The sequence below is a fragment of the Crinia signifera genome, chromosome 7, assembly GCF_055691185.1.
Source record: "Crinia signifera chromosome 7, ASM5569118v1, whole genome shotgun sequence".
NCBI classification, from domain to species: domain Eukaryota; kingdom Metazoa; phylum Chordata; class Amphibia; order Anura; family Myobatrachidae; genus Crinia; species Crinia signifera.
This window is the reverse complement of record NC_139223.1, coordinates 42,927,994-42,949,109: the sequence shown is the minus strand read 5'-3', so window position 1 is coordinate 42,949,109 and position 21,116 is coordinate 42,927,994. Positions and strand designations below refer to the sequence as shown.

The 21,116-nt window shown below is 44.3% G+C and overlaps 1 protein-coding gene across 2 annotated transcripts in view; it reads right to left on the bottom strand.

The window, feature by feature from the left end:
• Positions 1 to 1,032: 1,032 nt before the first annotated feature.
• PRKCB (protein kinase C beta) overlaps positions 1,033 to 21,116 on the bottom strand; it is a 215,280-nt gene continuing 195,196 nt past the window's right edge. Inside the window, exons 16-17 of one of the 2 annotated variants that reach the window (XM_083152923.1) lie at positions 20,887 to 21,027; positions 1,033 to 2,877 (exon numbers count right to left, since the gene is read on the bottom strand). In XM_083152923.1, coding sequence (XP_083009049.1) covers positions 2,725 to 2,877; positions 20,887 to 21,027 — 294 coding nt within the window. In that variant the 3' untranslated portion in view covers positions 1,033 to 2,724. Of the gene's footprint in view, positions 2,878 to 10,152; positions 12,651 to 20,886; positions 21,028 to 21,116 lie in introns of those variants that run through there. The other variant, XM_083152922.1, reaches the window with a different exon arrangement.

Below are 21,116 nucleotides of genomic sequence, written 5' to 3'. Positions count from 1 at the left end.
TTAACATTAACCAGAAATTGAAGCATCAACCAATCAGCTGCTATCATTTGACACCATGCTACAAAAAATGAAGGCTGATTGCTTAGTACTTTATCTCTCTCTACTTTATCTTGTCCGACAATTTGAAACATTTCTCCGTTGTTATTAATACACTAGTCTCATTAGCATATTAGTCATGAAGTGACCCTGCAATCTCCCCGGCTCGCAGTACATTGATTGGCTGCCTCAGTAATATTAGCCATGACATGACTCTCTGATAGCCGGTTCTTAGTACATTGGGGGTAATTCGGACCTGATTGCAAGGTGGAAAATGTACACGGCGGCCGATAATCAGTAGTCTGTGCCTGTGCGAGGCCATCCTGTGATAAAAGTCTGATACTTTTATTTGATAGTTTGCCTATGCAAAGTGATTGACAGGCGACTGGGTGTGGTAACCACTGTGTCAGGGAAAATGCAGGCGTGCCAAAGAGTTTTGGGGAGGGGTGACGTCAGCAACAGGCCGGATATGCCCTTTTTCATCATTGCCGCTGAGTAAGTCTCTGGCTGCGGTGAGAAACTTATGAATGGCTTTAGACATTCACACGGCTGCGAATAGATTAGCAGCCGTACGCATTTATTCCTACAGCGATTAATTCATGCGGCGGGATTTTATTCTAGTGGGGTGGTGTCTAACTGAAATCTGGCCGCTGCGAATGTGTGATCAGGCCTGAATAAGCCCCATTGATAGGCTGTCTCATTAATATCAGTCAGGAAATGACTCTCTTATATCCCGTTCTTAAGACTTTGATTGACTTTGATTAACAACTTCTGCCATCTGCATGGCAGTTAGGTGCTGATGGGTTTGTACTTAATCTCGCTCCAACATTTGATACATCTACCCCTACGGAGGTAATAGGCTACAGCAGGCATGGCCAAACTATAACCATCCAGGTGTTGTGAAACTCCAAGACCCATCATGCCTTGCCACAGTTTTGCTATTAGGCAAAGCTAAAACTATGACAAGGCATGCTGGGATGTGTAGTTTCACAACAGCTGGAGGGCCTTAGTTTGGCCGTATCTGGGCTACAGCCTATGAATATATAAAAAAAAAAGCCTGTTCTATTAGAACTTTGGCCACAAATGGTCTCACATATGAAAGAAATCCTTAGCGAGAGGTTCCTGGCACATGTGGCTTTCCTCGGGGATGACAGAATTTAATATACTATAAAAATATAATTATTTTGCATTTAATGATATAGTAAACATGACAATCATTGCATTATCTAATACAAGTATGACACAAGTCAGGTAAAATATACGGAATATGCGTAAAATAATCTGAATAGTTGAGAAAAGAAGTGGCTAATGTAAGAAACATGCAGACATGTCTCACTTTATTCCATTTACATTCATTTGTAATTTAAAAACCATTTACTAACCTAAAAACGTCATTTTGTTTTCATAGCATCTTCCGTGATTTCAGGATCCGCATAGCACATAAGTATGACTGTAACTGTTCCACGGGACCTAAGATAGCTGAAGCTAGGACTGTACAGTCTACGTACTGTATGACTGATCTCTATGCTTAGGAAAAAGAAAAAATATATTATATGTATGTATTTATATATTTATGCTGAAATTGCTTCTTGAAAACCTGAAGAGACGATCTAGGAATGACCCCACTCAGTGGTTGCGGCATCTCACTGATTGCAGGTGGGATCTGCTGCGGAATCTTCCCATGAGATTAATGTTCTGCATTCCAGCCTCAAATAAAACATTCGATAGAGATGTATTTGCATATACAGATTATGTATGCATACAGTGGCAGGAGGGGTGGCCCCGCTATAGACCTTGGGGGGCAAAGATACCTCACTATGCTATTTTTTTAGAGCAAGGGACTAGAACAGTGGTTCCCAACCACTTGTACCCCTGGGGGTCACTCTGCAGACCATTTGGGGGTAATTGAAAATAATATTGGTAATGGCAGAAGAGGAGGGAGTCTCCCGTTGTCGTGGAGATGAACCATGTCTCGTCTCGTTCCATCATCAGCATCTCCTGGTCCATTTGCCCAACCAGCAATCCACTGGGTACTATCCGTATTGCCCTCATCAACGATCATCTGCTCTACGCTCACACGGGTGGAAGAAGCAGCAGCATTAATCCTAAGGCGTTAGCGGGAACCCTGGATACAGTACACAGCCAGATACAGGGGGAACCGATTCCTGAACACACTACTGCTCCGTTACTCCTTAATATAAGGACACGCATAGGGAAACGCATACCACTCCCTTCCACTCCACTCGTTAGTACTGTGGATATTTTAAATTGAGAGTAGGGGGTGAAAAGCTTAATCAAGGGGTATGTGAGAGAAAAAAAAGGTTGGGAACCACTGGACTAGAACATCATTGCTAGACCTCTATCCAAATTCCACCCCTGTATATATACAGTAAATGTATACATTTATAGACGTAGCCTCTTTACTACAAAACTATGTAGAATTCAGCACACATTCAGAACGGTCTGGTAACAGACTTCCATTTTTGAGGAGCCAAACACTAGGTAAGCGTAGTAAAGTTTGAGGTGTCTTGGCTGTCTGGTTACTGGACTTTGGACGGGCCTGCTTTCATTGCATATAAAAAGGAATATGCCCACAACATCACTGGAATTATTAGCAAGGCCTAAGCCATCTGGTCATACTTGGGGATGCAGGCTTCCTGTATGTGACATAAGAGACTCATCTTCCCACTACACATTGATGACAAACTCCGGGTTTGTGTATGAGAATCCGGCAAACTCGTTCTGATCCAGGTTCATGATAAAGAGTTTGTCCGTGGGGGTGAGCTCCATGGGCTGACGGGTGAATTCCTTGTCAAAGTTAGACGTATCTTTCTTGTCCTTCTGCAGGAGGGAAGAAGTGAACTGTTATTTGGTAGGGAGTGGGGCAGGAGGGGGATGAATGGAATGGCGGCCATTTTGTAATACATTTTTTTTATGTAAAACTTTAACTTTGGATCTTCCATCTTGGTGGCATCATTTTGATGTTTATGGAGATGATGATGGCAAGTAAATACAGCAGCTGCAATCTTAAGCCTTCCACACACTCCTCTACATGCATACACCTACTTTTCCAAACATAAAACTTGTAAAGTACTGCTGAAAAGGTCAGTACTAGCACCCCCTAGAGGTATGAGCAGGAAAATGTGCAATGTTTGTGTTCCAAAATCTTAAGAAGTGTCCAGCCCCACATTGGGATTGTGCATACCACAGAATAGGATTGTCCCATAAGAGTTGGGTAGTCTGTGGCAGTGCCCAAAAATAGTATAGTCAGATAAGGAAATATCTATATATTAATAGAAGGAGGCCAACTTCTCTGAGTGACTTCAATGATGAGCAGGGCACATCAAATACCAAGTTAAAGGCATTGGTCCACAGACTTGCAGTATTATACTGCCATTGTAATTGGTTCCTTCCTTTTGGAATTAAATGACAAAATGTTCACCTGCCAATTACAATGCATCACCATTGTGGCAGTTGAACTCTTCCTGTGCAACTGCTGGATGGTCTGGAAACTGTGACAGTTATTTGCAGAACCCACTGAGCAGGGGTTTTTGCAAAAGTCAGCTCCCACGGGGGGTGAAGAGGGGTAAAGTATCTGCCCGGTGAAACTTTGCCCTGTTGAAACTGGGCACATCATCTAGGTCAGGCATGTCCACACTATGGCTCTCCAGTTGTTGTGAAACTACACATCCCAGCATGCCTTGCAATAGTTTTAGCATTCCCTAATAGCAAAACTGTGGCAAGACATGATGGGACTTGTAGTTTCACAACAGCTGGAGGGCTATAGTTTGGACATGCCTGATTTAGGTAGTCTGTGGAGTTAATTCAGTTACTGGTGCTACTATAAGTGGCTGCACACAGGACAACAAAGGAATTACATTAAATAATGCTCTGCGCAATGCTGTTGGATACAGGAGACCACGTACATATATAGTGTACGGGATGCGGTCATTTGGTCTACTGCATTATGGTCGACAGTCATTAGGTCGAATCCATTAGGTCGACATGCTAAAAGGTCGACATGACTCTAGGTCGACATGGGAAAAAGTTGACATGATTTTAGTTCGAAAGGTCATTAGTTCGACAGGTCATTAGTTCGGCAAGGTCATTAGTTCGACATTGTCTATGTCGACATTCACAAGGTCGACATGGAGTTTTTCACTGTTTTTTGAGCCAACATGTGCCGACAGGCGGTATTTCATGCCCTACCATCCACTAGGGCGTGGTGGGAGAATAAAATAGTGTGCCGAGCGTAGCGAGGCACCGTGCCCGACGCATAGCACGTCGTGTTGACATTCAGGTAAAAAAACAGTGAAAAACCCCATGTCGACCTTGTGAATGTCGACATAGACAATGTCGAACTAATGACCTTGTCGAACTAATGACCTGTCGAACTAATGACCTTTCGAACTAGAATCATGTCGACCTTTTCCCATGTCGACCTAGAGTCATGTCGACCTAATGGATTCGACCTAATGACTGTCGACCATAATGCAATAGACCAAATGATCCCAACCCTACTGTACATAAGACTGTTTCTCTGGCTCTTCGCAAATAAACCTACTCAATACTATGGGAAAAATGGACGAAATCTTAAAGAGAGTTACAGTAAAGTACCGTCAATCGGCATCTGTACAAAAAAAAGAGATACTAGCCTATTAATTGGTACTTTAGCTCTCACCAATGTTTGATACAACACATATATATATATATATATATATATACACACACACCCACACATACATACATACACACACACAAACACATATACACAGGAGGAGCATTAGCTAATCATTGTGGAAAATACACTTTATGAAGGTATTTTTATGGTCAATGTACAGGTCTAACTAAATACATTGGGCAGCCAGTTGGGTTTTAATTGTTGACATGTTTTCGGTCATCCCAGTCAACACATAATCAGGAACATAACAGCAATGGGGTCACAGGTTCAATTCCCAGACAGGGCCTTATTGGTGTTGAGTTTGCATGTACCCCCAATTTGCATACATTTGCATACATTTTCACCCACTTTCCTATTCCGGTAAAATTTCCTGCTGGGTGTATGTGCACGCTTGCGTGTAAGGGAATATACGCTGTAAACTCAAATGGGGCAAGGATTGACGAACATTCACTGTACAGCTATGGTGGTACTATATGAACCCAAATAATGATGTGATCAGCCAAGAATTGTACACAGCAACCAAGTGCCAATGGCCCAATCGCTCATTAACCAGCCTTAGGAAATGGGACTACTCTGTGCGGGCAGCTTTATGGAATAATAATATATATTTTTTATGTATGGAAATGAAGTTTGTGCTGTTGATACTGCAGGAAATGGGACCATCTGCTGCAAACCTGCGCTTCAGCCTTTGCACACAAAAGAGACATTACGTAAGTATACCATTCGTATCACAAGTTAGGCTGCTGCATTACTCACTGCAGACAGACACATGCCCGCCTGGCAATGAATAGCCTTCTATTGGCACAAGGGTTAAATCCCTGCAGCAAAAGCAGAAGATCTTCACCCATCTCTCTGGAAGATGCCCAGAGCTCACATGTTCTGACAGTTACCATGACAACCGTTCCACCATGCTACACAGAGCACGCCGTACGGATCTAGGCCCCGGTGATCTCTCTAACAAAATAGAGAAGTTAGTCTTCCAGATCGGGGCTCTCCTCTAGCTGTGCCCCCCAGGGTTACTACTCTAGCTCACATCAAATATGGCTGGGCTGATTACTTAACCCATTGCCGTCCCGGTACAACACACCCTCCTCTGAGATCGGTCTGGAGTGATCTGATTTCTATCAGAAGTCTGTAGTAAGAGGATGGAGCGCTTCAGGATGAAAATCAATGGAGTCAAATGAATACGTGTCCATTTGTGAAAGACTTCCCTTAAACCAAGAGGATGGTGACGGCACAGACGCAGAATTCCCCTTTTTTTTTTATTCAGGTGTTCTTCAGGCTGAAAGGTTTGTAATTGTAGCTCCGGTCACCTGTGGATTTTTGAAATATGACCGTTTGGGATACACAGCGCATCTGCCAGGTGACCAGGAAAAGGTGACCTGTGTAGGATCCTGTGGACCGAGCTTGAGACCCAATATCGAGAACAGACATGACCAAACTGTAGAAACTACTCATGCCAGCTTGCCGGATCCAGAAGAGAACAGCTAGAACCTGCTTGCTATAGACAACGTCTCCATTCTACAAGCCAGTACTTTAGTAAATATACAGAGATTGCTAGGCAGCTTGTACTCTTCCAGACACTCCGCACGCTAGGTTGGTACTCGGTTCCTGGGTCAACAATGTCTATGTCCACAATCACTAGGTCGACCATGACTAGATCGAGACCTGAAATGGTCGACATACCATAATTCGGCATGGACAGGTCGACACAAGCTTACGGTCGACAGACATTTTGGACACCCAAAAGGTTAACGAAAGTTTTTACACTTTTTGTGTTGTCCTTCTGGCAATGTCGACCTAGTCAATGTCAACCATTAATGGTCAATCTAGTGCCTGTCAACCTAGACATTGTTGACCCCCTATATGGTTACCACTGGGGTACCCTAGCCCTAATATTTCTAGATATGATACTGGACCTGTAGGCGGCAGCTGCAATCACTTGTTAAGGGCTACGTCCACGGTACAGATGCTGGATCGGTCGCTGGCTATGAGTTTGCTGCTGTTAGCGTTTTAGAGATTTTGTGTTTATTGTGCTTTTTATCTACTTTCTTGATCATTTTTATAAATGTCAATAAATAGTTTTTTTGGTGTCACGGCATAAATATACCAGCAGAAAAGGGAAGGGTACCAGACAGGATCTCAGGAGAAAGGGGAGGGTGTAGAACAGGACAGTATTTCAGGACAGAAGGCTGTCGGGGGACAGATCCCAAGAAAAAGGTTTGGGTTCATTTTAGAGAGTGGAGGATACATGAGAAAATTCAGGATACAAGAAGGGAGCCTGTGACTGGGGATGGTCAGGGACCGAGGGGAGGATGGTGCCAATAAATAGGGGAGTGTATCCATATAACACAGGACAGGGTGTCAGGAGATCCCACGGGGGAGGAGTCCACAGGGAAACTAGAGGAACCATGTTAGGAAAGGGGGAACAGGAGAGATATCTATTCCCTAATACTGTGTGTATGATCTCTCCGCTCTGCCTTGTTACTAAGTCAATGAGAAGCCAGGAAAGGTGCAATGCATTTATACAGTCTGTCCTGTTCACAGTGAGACTTGTGTCTGAAGCGGAAGCTAGTTGGGAGATAATGGCAGGTCCGTACAACTGATGACAGGGTCCGAGAGTGGACAAATAAAACCTGCCAATGTAAAGTCATGTAATGGTACATCGGACCATCACAACCAGCTATGCCGCCAGTATACAAGGGGAGGAGGGAGACTGCTAGAATGTCATTCCTTTAACAGAAGTCTGTTTCCAGCATCACCCCAGAATATCCCATTACTGCTGGTCTGGGTACAGATATGGGGCAGTAACAGACCACAGTATTTGGAGACCATGTTGACCACATGATGTCACCTTGCACTCACTGGATAAGTTTTGAGGATACTGCCTGTAGCATACCTACTGACAGGGGACGGAGCTACAGGTGCTTTCCTTACCTTACCTTGTACCTCGGTTTTCCTGAACCGGGAATGTGTGCTTCCGCCCACTGCTCTCCTCTGATGATGGTGATTTTCCCTGAGTTCCACAGACAGCCCTTAAACATTGCTTACTTGTAAAACATGATCTTCGACACTAATTCCTACCAGATATACTGTATATGAACATTTTTCCCCCCTATCAAAGCAAGGCTAACAAGGGAAGCCCAGCGTTTTACAAGTGACCCTGGTCCAGGCTGGTACCTTATTTGCACAAATAACGCTAGAGTCACACTCACGCCCACTTTCAATATGGCTGATGTCGCTCGGTGACCTATTTTTTTTTTTGTCCTCTATCTGCATACAATAATTATTACCACCAGGTAATGGCGCTTACGTCATTTTTTTGTTTGTTTATTACTTTGATTTTAATCCATTGCCCCTTATCAGCAAATGTAATCTGTTGGCATGGGATCCAAATTCCCAGGATCCAGATGTCTAAGGGCAATGTCTTGGTAGACAGTCCAAAGATCGACGTCATAAGGTCAACAGCTGAAAGATTGACATTGACAAAAGGTTGTGACAAGAAAAATGAAAATGTTGTCATGGGATTTTTCGTGATTTTTGGGACCTATTTCATGCTAACCATGCCCAGGAACGCCAAATGAGAAAGCTAAATTGCCACGAACGCAGCTGAGCAAGCCCCTTCCCTCTAAGCACATAACCGTACTCATTATACCATGTGCTGAGCTGTCCACCTAGACATCGTCTGTGAGCTGTACCAAACCCAAAAGCAGCCTCATTCACCAGCGGTATTACATGGGGAGAATCTGCTGTGTGAACGCTATGATTGTAATGGCATACGGGGAGTAAGCACAGACAGAGGGGTGCAAACAATCATCAGGGGAAATTTGCACTAATCATTTTCCCCTTAAAAACTCTGAACATAACAGATGCTCAGGAGTAAATGCATCAAGCTGGGAGTACTATTGAAGATGGGATGTTGCCCATAGCAACCATTCAAATGATCTATTATCTTCCAGAAGGTGCTACAAAAATTAAATGGTAGAATCTGATGGGTTGCTAGGGGCAACACCATATCTTCAATAGAATCCCATCTTAGTAAATTTACCCCTCAGTGTCTATCAGGGATGTATGTAATATCGTATAAACTAAAATTACACATTAGCCCAACATAGGACTCCAGCTTTTTTACCCAGGTCTATTCAATTGCACAGTAGCACCTTTTTCTCGCTCATTTAATAACCTGCTTTTAGGTATTAACCAACAGAATCCAGAATCGGAACCTACAATATGTTATATCACTGCAGTGGCTCACAGAAACAGGCTTTTTTAAAGTTAAGTACAGCCTGCTTGACAACTGAAGAGCCTCGCGGGATCTCTGAGCCTGCGGTAACAGCTGAAGAGCCTCGCGGGATCTCTGAGCCTGCGGTAACAGCTGAAGAGCCTCGCGGGATCTCTGAGCCTGCGGTAACAGCTGAAGAGCCTCGCGGGATCTCTGAGCCTGCGGTAACAGCTGAAGAGCCTCGCGGGATCTCTGAGCCTGCGGTAACAGCTGAGGGGCCTTGCGGGATCCTTGAGCCTGCTTAATAGCTGAGGGGCCTCGCGGGATCACCGTGCCTGCGGTAACAGCTGAAGAGCCTTGCGGGATTCACAGAGCCTGCGGTAACAGCTGAATACCCTCGAGGGATCACAGAGCCTGCGTTAATAGCTGAAGAGCTTTGCCGGATCACTGAGCCTGCGGTAACAGCTGAAGACCCTCGCGGGATCACTGAGCCTGCGGTAACAGCTGAAGAGCCTCGTGGGATCATTAAACCTGCTGGATGACAGCCGAAGAGCCTCGCGGGATCACTGAGCCGGCGGTAATTTACCAGAGTTAACGGAATTCCTTCCTTAGAGTATTACCGACAGATTTATGTCAGCAGCTTACTACACCCCAACTTCATTCATAAAAAAAACTAAATAAGAATTCTATGAACTGGTTTCATTTTGGTGAAAAAATCGTTCTTTAAAATGAATGGAAACGATCAAAAGCATGAAACGATTACATCTTACAGTAATGGCACCACAACCTACTGTATATATAGAGGAATAATCCAATATGAAATGGAATCTTGAGGACATTACAAGTTCTAAGTGAGTTGGTAAGATGTATTCCTCTAATAAACAGGCTGATGCCAATCAGTGCCAAGGACTAGTACAACACAAACACTAAACTACAATATACTCACTACCCATCCCCGCCTCTGCCAGGAGACATTGCGGAGAAAGGTGTTGGCAGGGTATTTGGTCGTTGGGTTGACACACCAAAGGCCGACATGCATTCCATCCAAACACTGAATGTCAGCCCTCATAGGTCCTGGTGCTAGCAGTGTTTGACAGTATAGAAGAGGACTTCTTCGGGAACATAAAAATCCCTCATGTTACTTTAATACTAGCTTAGCTTGCAAACCCCCCACTACTGCAAAGCCCATTTCTGGGATGCTGATCACTTGAAATTAGGGTCAGAATATATTCCATTTTTATTGATATGGAAAGTTAAATTGGCACATTACATTTACACATCTGATGAATACAAACTGACTGAACATGGTGAAATGCAAACTCTACAAATCAAAGTTAAAAAAAAAAAAAAAAAAAAAAAAGAGGCTCGATCCTGTGAAGTCTTATGTCTCGATTCTGTGAAGTCTTATGTGTCCCTTACATTGTGAGGTCCTGTATTCACTCCGGTTTGTCTCAGAAACATGGCAAGAAGACAACGCTACTTATAGCAATATTCCCTCTTGGAATTAATGATGGTCATTTGCATGCCCCCTTTTATATTAATTTTATTACTGGCGTTTCAATGCATGACTAAAGTGTACAAAAGGAAGTTAGAGAGCTCTGCGTTATGCATTTGTTGCCATAGGAAACGACACAAGCTTTCAATCAGATCCAGTGCATGAAGTACTGTAGAACTTGGTCATATTCCATGGAAATGTCATTGTACAACTCCGCTTGATGCTATAAATACATGGCTAAAAAACACTGACTGGAGCTAGATGGTTAACGCACTGTAATTGGTAAAAGCTTCTAAATAGCAGGTAAAAGTGAATAGTAGTTAAAAAATAATAATAAATCAGACTTAGGTGAGAACAATAATCCAACATCGAATGTTCCACTGGGCGTTAGCGGAAAATATATTATTCACAAACTTTTTGACTTATAAAAAAAAAAAAAACATTCTAAGTGCAACATATACTTAGGAAAAGGTTCCACTTTTTAATTAAGCAAATGTGTGGGTATTTTCATTACTTTTAACAAGAATTATTGCCTTGGGTAACAAACTATAACAGTATAACAGTACCGTCAAGAGCAGCTTAACGGCGGGACGGGTCATGCTAACCGAACTGCCTCACTACGAGTGATCCCTAGTTCTAGGACCCAGCTCTAGAGGCCTGAAAAGACTGCTCTCTCTTAACGTCAAGGAGCCATCAACAGCTCACTAAGAGGCACAAAAAGGCCACTTCAACTTGTTAGACTGCAAAGAGCGTAACAGATTACCCAAAACAAAAATCCCCTGAAGAACGCAGGTTGAACGTCTGCCGAGATGTGCTCCAGCAAACACTCGATCTACATCTAATAGCGGCGCTCTTCGGAAAGGCCTTCAGGGGGGTTGTAGCTGTAAATGTTATGCCAGCACTGGCAGCTTCAGGTGCAATAAATGAATAGATAAAGCATACTGGTCTCGAGCACAAACATCACTCTGCAGAGTTGTGACACCTGCCACTGCAGCCACACAAAAAGGGGTTTGCATACATTAGTATGACAGCTGCCCTCTCAGAGTATATCACCTGCAAGGGAGGCTCGCCCAAAACGCATTGCGGAGATTAGCATTAGGAAATAGGAAATATAGACAGGCAGGCAAGCAGGCAGGCAGCCCCCGTGCAGCCGACGTGCTCTAGGACGAAGATAATGTAAAGAGGGGAACGGGTTAATGCTTGGCCAAGGCTGCAATGCCGAATGGCCAATTTCTAAAGGAGCCCGGGGCATTCGCTGTGCTAGTGCATTATCTCCTTCACCCAAGCAGAAAGGATGATGACGATGGGGGGGCTCGTACACAGGAACATCTGCTGAATATTTGGTCATCGATATGTTTTGGCCCTTTTGGAAATATAACATGGACAGTAGGACAAAAAAATGTTTATATATATATATATATATATATATATATATATATATATATGAAAAATATAAAGGAGCTGATCTGATGATATTAAAAGTCTGGTCAAGAACCCACCCAACCGCTGGAGTGTCCATCGTAACCTCAGCAGCAGTGACACGGTTAACATTTAGGAACTCATGCTTAATAATAATTCTGAGGTAGGGGCTTCATGCCCGTTGGTTTCTCCCGAGCCTATTTATTGTACTTGACCCACATAGGAGGTGGAGTATAAACAAAACCCATGAAGCTTTCTATGGTTTGGACGTGACAGGGAATAAAACGCTACATCAGGGTTACAGAAGTGGTAAGTGATTTGTTTATCCATTAATAGAGAGAACCACAGAGTCCTCTTCTCCCAGGGGAAGTTCTGCACGGACTATTAGCAAGTCTTGACGCTCTACCTGGCAAAGGTCTCCACTTGTTCATTTGACAGATTTAATACATGCTCCCTCTTTCTTCACTAATGTGTACACAAGGACTTGAAAACAGGGTCTCCGTACACACACAGCCAAGGCTGTGTCACACATACTCGGCAGGATGGTGGGTTATGAATACTCAGAGCGATGTAGTTGTGTCACCCCAGGACAGGTCACACACATGCGTACGACCAAGAGGACCTGGGGCCCCACTCACTTAGTCTTTCACCTCCACGTTTACAAAATCAGAGTTAACAAAGGAAAATCCTTCGAATTCTGCCTGGTCGAGGTTCCGGATGACCTCCTGGTCGGGTGGCGTTAGTACTGGTGGATGGCGGGTGAAAAACCGGTCGAAGTTCTCAGCATTTCGGCCGCACTATGGGAGGAGGAGGGGGGAGGAGGGGAGAAAAACAAACCATGGGAAATGTAAAAAAAATAAATAAAAAATAAAACGTCAAAGCAAAGAAAACGGGGGACATTTGTTTTTCTGGAAGGAAGAAAGGAGTCTGAGGGGTACAAAACAAGAGGAAAGTAATGGCTTCAGATGAGAAGGATCATTGTGTTCTGCTTAATCCCTGCTCACTGCCTGTTATGATATGGCCTATCATCCACAAAATGGTATGTAATGAGGGGGACATAATATCCATGCACACCCAACTTCCTGTATATGAAAGCAATTGTGAACATTAATGGCCAGTATAGTAAACATAACTGTTATTGTCAAACTACTGACAAAACACAAATGTGAAGTTGTAAATATATAACTGTGGACTATATCTAGCTACATTTCAAGGATGCGACTCCTAGGAATGGGTGTGCTGGGTTTTAGAAAAGGTGGAAGGATCGGGCAGGAATAACAGAGAACATCTGATCTGAAGCCATTCAGACTCCTTTACATCGAAAGCAACATAGACACGAAACAATGAGACAACATAAAAGCAACACGTGGGAACTCTGAGGCCATACGAGACCCCCTGGTTGTGATCCAGGGTCAGCCTTGGCGCAAGGAGAGGTAGGACAAAAAAACCCACTTCCAATGGGGGCCATAAAATATAAACCTAGCTAAGCATAGGTCTTTGAAGGGGTCGGATAGGCCCAATGCAGACTTCACACTGGTCTGTTCTGTTAATCTTTCCCGTAACAAAAGTGTAAGCCTTACCAGGCACTGAACTACACGCTTACTAAGGAGCACTGAAAGCGGGTACTGGTGGGTAGAACGTTGTGTGCTAAATGTATTTCACCACAGAATAGCATTATATTATACCGCTGGGGCACTCTCCAGATAATATAACATAACGAATAGCTGTATGTATGTATGTGTACAGGTCTCTGCTTTACATTCTCTTTGGATTCTCTGTCATGGCTAAATCACTAACCAAGCTTTTAAGAAAAAAGTATTTTGCAATAGTCACACCTGTGTATATATATATATATATATATATATATATATATATATATATATACACACATACAGAGTACCACAACACTCGCCATCCCTGTGAATGGGGTGCAAACAGCACTCGCCATTCCCAGGTTGGGGTGAAAGTGGCCTGTGACCACATGCTCTAATAAATACAAATACAGGGACTCAACACTCTCCATAATGAACTAACTCACCTTAGTATACAATCAATCAAATAAATAATGGGGTTTTAGTTCATGAATTGATCAATGCATTTAAGCTTGCAGCCCATCGCCAAGGGACCCCATTTCACTGCAAGTCCTACACTAGCATTTGTTTCTCAAGAGCCTGCCAACTGCCGACACATCATAGCTAAAGTGGACATGTGTATTTTCCTGGTTTAAAGCTCACCTGCCAAGTACCTTATGGCTTTTAAAGATGAGGCAGTCACCTAACACAACACCTGACTTAGAATTAAAGGGGCAGCTGTAACAGGTTACAGATAAATTAGCTCATCTGGGGTGAAAGAGAAAGCTATGATCACAGTAACAAAGGTTAAAAAAAATTAACCCACATATATACACACATACAGAGTACCACAACACTCGCCATCCCTGTGAATGGGGTGCAAACAGCACTCGCCATTCCCAGGTTGGGGTGAAAGTGGCCTGTGACCACATGCTCTAATAAATACAAATACAGGGACTCAACACTCTCCATAATGAACTAACTCACCTTAGTATACAATCAATCAAATAAATAATGGGGTTTTAGTTCATGAATTGATCAATGCATTTAAGCTTGCAGCCCATCGCCAAGGGACCCCATTTCACTGCAAGTCCTACACTAGCATTTGTTTCTCAAGAGCCTGCCAACTGCCGACACATCATAGCTAAAGTGGACATGTGTATTTTCCTGGTTTAAAGCTCACCTGCCAAGTACCTTATGGCTTTTAAAGATGAGGCAGTCACCTAACACAACACCTGACTTAGAATTAAAGGGGCAGCTGTAACAGGTTACAGATAAATTAGCTCATCTGGGGTGAAAGAGAAAGCTATGATCACAGTAACAAAGGTTAAAAAAAATGTATGTGTGTATATATGTGGGTTAATTTTTTTTAACCTTTGTTACTGTGATCATAGCTTTCTCTTTCACCCCAGATGAGCTAATTTATCTGTAACCTGTTACAGCTGCCCCTTTAATTCTAAGTCAGGTGTTGTGTTAGGTGACTGCCTCATCTTTAAAAGCCATAAGGTACTTGGCAGGTGAGCTTTAAACCAGGAAAATACACATGTCCACTTTAGCTATGATGTGTCGGCAGTTGGCAGGCTCTTGAGAAACAAATGCTAGTGTAGGACTTGCAGTGAAATGGGGTCCCTTGGCGATGGGCTGCAAGCTTAAATGCATTGATCAATTCATGAACTAAAACCCCATTATTTATTTGATTGATTGTATACTAAGGTGAGTTAGTTCATTATGGAGAGTGTTGAGTCCCTGTATTTGTATTTATTAGAGCATGTGGTCACAGGCCACTTTCACCCCAACCTGGGAATGGCGAGTGCTGTTTGCACCCCATTCACAGGGATGGCGAGTGTTGTGGTACTCTGTATGTGTGTATATATGTGGGTTAATTTTTTTTAACCTTTGTTACTGTGATCATAGCTTTCTCTTTCACCCCAGATGAGCTAATTTATCTGTAACCTGTTACAGCTGCCCCTTTAATTCTAAGTCAGGTGTTGTGTTAGGTGACTGCCTCATCTTTAAAAGCCATAAGGTACTTGGCAGGTGAGCTTTAAACCAGGAAAATACACATGTCCACTTTAGCTATGATGTGTCGGCAGTTGGCAGGCTCTTGAGAAACAAATGCTAGTGTAGGACTTGCAGTGAAATGGGGTCCCTTGGCGATGGGCTGCAAGCTTAAATGCATTGATCAATTCATGAACTAAAACCCCATTATTTATTTGATTGATTGTATACTAAGGTGAGTTAGTTCATTATGGAGAGTGTTGAGTCCCTGTATTTGTATATATATATATATATATATATATATATATATTTATTTGGGTCTGTCTGATGCTATTTAAAATGCTGTAAATATTTTTCAATACACTTTAACTCTTTGTACCTTACAAAACGAGTGCTGGTCTGTCTGCTTTCCTACTGCAAGGTTGGGTAAGTGCTATTTTTGTCAATTCTACTTGGACCCTGCACCACTGTTGCCAAAAGCATTTTCTATTGAGTGCCGTGTTGAAAACTTTATCTCTCTCTCTCTCTCATATATATATATATATATATATATATATATATATATATACATATATATATATACACATATACACACACACACACACACACACACACACAGTATATAAGCCAGTGGCGTAACTATGGAGGGTGCAGGGGATGCAGCTGCTATGGGGCACGGCCGTTTGGGGGGGCCCGAGGAACCTGCCGGCAATCCCCTGCACCGTGGGAAGGTTTTTTTTTTTTTAAATAATGTCAGCCGCAGTCCTGCTCTCCCGCCGCTGCCGCATGGTCCCGCCGACACTGGTGATATGGAGACCCTAAGCAGTCGGAGCCAGTAAACAGCAGTTCTGTGCTGCTACCTCCACCACCGCAGCCGCAATCCTATGCTCCCCCTGCCGCTGTTCCATGTTCCCCCCGCAGGCGCTGAGTCCTGAGGAGTTGCGTCTTCTCTTTACAGCACTGCCGGCGCGGTCCCACGCTCATCCTGCTGCAGCTCATTTCACTTCCGCCAGCGGCACTACCTCAGTGTTGCTCCCCCCACGTTTAGCACTGCAGCCGCCATCCCTTGCTATCCCGCTGCCAGTTAATTGAACACCCGGAGATCCTAGTCTAACTAGCTGGCACTGTGGCTCGGCTTCAGGTACACAGTGCTGCCAATATGGGGGTGGAGTGCAACCTGTTCAGGTGTGGAAGGGGAAGGGGGGGTTTGGAGGTTAGGAGGAATGCTGTCCAAAGCCTTTCAAAAACACATGGTCTATCTCTCTCCCTCCCTCCCTCCCGTTCTCGGTCTCCACAAGCCACTCTCTTCTCTGTTTTTTTCTACCCACATCCCTATCTCTCTCCTCTCTTCTTTGCTTTCTTGGCCTCCCCCACCTGTCTCATCTTTCTCTCCTCCCCCACCTGTCTCCTTTCTCTCCTCCCTCTCTCTCCCCCAGCACTTCACTCATGTTTTTCTCTCCCGTGTCTCGTCCACCCAACCCTATCCTCTCTCTTCCACTCTCTCCCCTGCCCACCTACTCTCTCACGTCACCTTCTGTCTAACCTCTCTCTTTTTCTATGGTGCTGTCTCTCCATGGCATCCTCTCTTTTTCTCTTGCACTCTCCCCCCTCCTCTCATCTTTTTCGCTCTCTCCCCATCATCCTCTCTCCTTCATTCCTCTGCCCCACTTACTCTCCTCTTTCTCTCTCTCTTTTCCCTGCACCATTCTCTCAACCCTCCCCCTCATTCCCCATCCGCCCCAAGCTTCTCTTTTTCTCCTTCTTAACTTTCTTCATCTGCCCTTTTGTTTCCTCCCTTTCTCCCCCTACCTGGAGCCGCCGCCGCCCCCCCCCCCCCAAAAAATAAATAAAACAAAAAACAAAAACAGACCCTATCTTCTAGAACAGGGCTGGGCAACACCGGCCCTCCAGATGTTGATGAACTACACATCCCAGCATGCCTTGCATCAGTTTCAGCATGGCCACATAGCAAAAATAATGCAAAGCATCCTGGGATGTGTAGTTCATTAACATCTGGAGGGCCGGTGTTGCCCAGCCCTGTTCTAGAAGGTGCTAAATAAATAAGCAGAATCAGACTGGTTGCTATGGGCAACAGCCCGTCTTCAATAGAACTCCCATCTTTGTGAGACTCAGTCGCACAAACATATACAAGTGTCATATACCTGAGTGTCCTAGTCGCATCAAAGACCCATTTTCGGTAATAAAGCAAAAAAAACAAAAAACGACCAATGCTAGAAGATTCTCATGCGACCAGGCGTGCCAAGAGGGGATACTGGCATGACTGCAGCAGAGATGTATCAGGACACATTGGTTGCCTTTGAATGGAACACTGTTGAATGCTGGAATCCTGAGGTGTCAGAATTCAGTGGCACTTCCGAGAATTTTCTGGGGTTTGCTCCAGTGCGCAGACTGGGAAACCTGGAAAATTCTTGGGAGTGCCACTGCCTGCGCTCCCTCTGGCCGAGATCAGCGTCGCACTCAGCTGCGGCGGCTGCCCGGCCCTACCTCCTTCCGCCGGCTGTGTGCGGTGTGACTTTGTAACGTCATGCCGCACACAGCCGGGTTGCCGGAGGAAGGGCCGGGCAGCGGCTGATGGACAGTTCAGCGGCGCTGCCCAGACCCGGGGGGTGTAGTGGTGGGGTTGTTTTTAGGGAGCGCTCCCTAGAAAAAACTCGCCCAGTGGGGAGCACTCCCTAAAAAAAAAATAAACACCACTGAAGGGGTTAAATCCATCTTCTATAAATGTTGCAGTACCTGCATACTAATCCTAATCACAGCCCTCCAAGCAACTGGGGATTAATACAAAGGGTGAGGAAAACCTCTTCAAGCATACCATAAGTATACAAATATATATCTATCAGCACTGCTGCTTCCTGGTAAAACCCTTTGTGAATACAATTACTAGAACAGATTTATTTATTTCTGATCATTCTTATGGGGCATAAACACAGGGGGCGAGATTCACCAAACTGAAAATGCCGTAAAAAAACAGTTTTCGGGGTTTTTACCACATTTTCATATGCGGCAAAGCCCCTCCGCCGGGGCTTTGCTGCGGGGGGGTTACGCCAGTTCTATATGTAGTAACCCCATGGAAGCCTATGGGCTTCCCTTCGCGTCCCCCGCCGATCCGCGCCGCACCCCCCTCACCTGTGTCCGGGCAGCCTCCTGCTGTGCTGCCCGGACCAGTGATCTCCTCCTCCCTGCACCTCTTCCGAGTGCAGGGAGGAGGAAAGGAGCACCCACACAGCCGGCTAAGGGTGCAGGGAGGGAGGGGGGACCCGCTGCACATCGCCGGCCTTCGCTTTGGTGTTAATAATCGCATATGTTAATGCATATGCGATTATTAACAATGCGAATGCCGGCAATGTGCAGCAGGGGTTATTAGTGAATCCCGCCCAGTGTGATTTTTGCCTATTTTCTAAGCGATCTGTCTACATCGCTTAGAAATTAAGCACAAATTGCTCTGTGTATACATCGCTGGCTCAGATAAAATCTAGTTAGATTGCCTAGCAAGTGCATACAAAACACAGAGTTAGCACAGATTGCAACGTATACTTCAGGAGACCTAGACGCCGGAAAGTTCAAGGGAATCCGCCTACCCTAGATTGCTTAGCACACATCTCAACGTGTGTATTCCTCCTGAGAGACCCCCAATCTCAGCGTCTTCTGTGAAATGATTACATCTAAAGCCATTTAAGTATAATTAGCACTTCCCTGTCGGTTCCTCCTCTCCCTCTCCCATTAGTTGCTCATTTACCTTCATGCTTGCCTGACTGTGTCACACTGTCCCAGCAGCTCTATGTGCGCTCCAAGGTATTAAATGGGACAGGCGGAGATTCATCATGAAGGCATGTGGAACTTGCGCAAAAATTCTCAAACACCATAAATAAAATATTTCAAATATATATATATATATATATATATATATATATATATATATATATATATATTTATATTTACTTCAGCTATTACATGATTCTTATTGGAGGCACCCAAGGCAGGTAAGACAAATATATATATAAACATTACACAGGTTCTGTTCTCTCTTGTAGAACCTTAGAACCTACTAAGAGCAGTCAGCGTGGGATCAGTGCGGTGTTTTACACTGAGGGCGCGGGGTCGGCTTCTGACGCCTGCAAATGTGCCTGTATGGGCTGCAAGCATTTATCTCATTAAAACCCTCTACTGTACACTGTGATCTTATGCCATACATTAAAGGCATTCTGCTTTATATACCTTTCGGAAAGCAGCAACAAACAGATGGTGCATTTTTAATAAATGTAACTGCAAACTGCAAAGATTAAATTATTCAGACCGCTGCTGTCTTGTAAACTGTCAGAATGTTTCAGCTTCTCCTGCTCATACTAAAATAGGTCACAGAGAGGCAAACCAGGAACCAGGGGAGGGGGGTAAGAGGCGTCACGTGGTCACCACTCCCCCCACCCCCCTTCGCCTCACCATGTCAGCATCCTGTAGCAGTCTCCAGTTTATCTACTGGACAGGTGTACATAGATGCCTTATGGGAGATGCGTTGGAATCACCCTGTTTTTGGGATTACTTTCCGTTTAGTGCTGTGCGATCTGTCTCTGCGCCAAGTGCACAGCAGCAGATGCCTTCCAGGAGTTTGTAGAGGTTTCGTTTATTTCCCTTTTGGAAAGCAGATTTATCTATAGGTGGATGTGCCTCCACTGGAAGGGACACTTAATGTAGAAAGTTTTAATTACACAACACAATTGCTTTCATTTAGTGTATTGGTTATTCTATCACAGCTAAAAGGGATACCGATCTGATTAGCACAAGGTCGATGTACAGTCCTGTTTTGACACTGCATACGAATCACACTGGAGCAAAACATAACCAGTGAGAGAGCACTTTGGCACGGACAGGGCCTCGACAAAATGGCTGCCCCCAGGATGCAATGGCAAGAAGTAGATTCACTTTAAGGTAATTAGATCCTAGTTAATGTGTAGGCTTCAGTGTGTCGTGGATATTTATTTAGCCCATAATACAATTACTCCCCTATAGACGGTGGGTACAAACCTTCTCTGGTGTGACAACTTTTTAGTCTGTGAGTGGTTCACGCTATGGGATTACGTATTTTCCTATTCATGTGCCGGTCTTCCGGGGGTGGGGAAATTTTTTATTTTATAAAAAAAATATTTAAGTAGAAGTCATTGTACAAAAATAGAAATCTATGGGATTTCTTCCCCCCGGCCACTGAGAGGTCTTCCATCGGCCCGTGACGCACATTGTATACATACTGTGCACAAACATACAGAAAACTAGTCACCAACACACAAAGCAAACAAGTAAAGACACACGCACACATACACGCACGAGTGCAGAAGACACAAACATGTTCACAAGTGTCCACAAAGGCACAGACACACACAGAGCTCTGCACGGTCAGCGTTACAGGCAGCAAGTGGTCGGAGAAGGACTCGCACAGTTGTGCGCGACTCACCGCCTTAGGCTTATACGGGGGCTGCACTTCTTTCCTTTCCAGTTTTTCCCAGTCTATGTATCTGAAGAAGGCATGGTCCTTAATATCTCGCTCCCCCTCTGGTCCGCAGCCGAGCCGCTTTCCTGGGTGCTTGGTCATCAGCTGCCAAAAAGAGAGGAGAGAGAAAAAGGGATGTCCTCTGTATCATTCTTGAAGGATAATCCTAGGTTTACATAATGAGCGTGTGGACA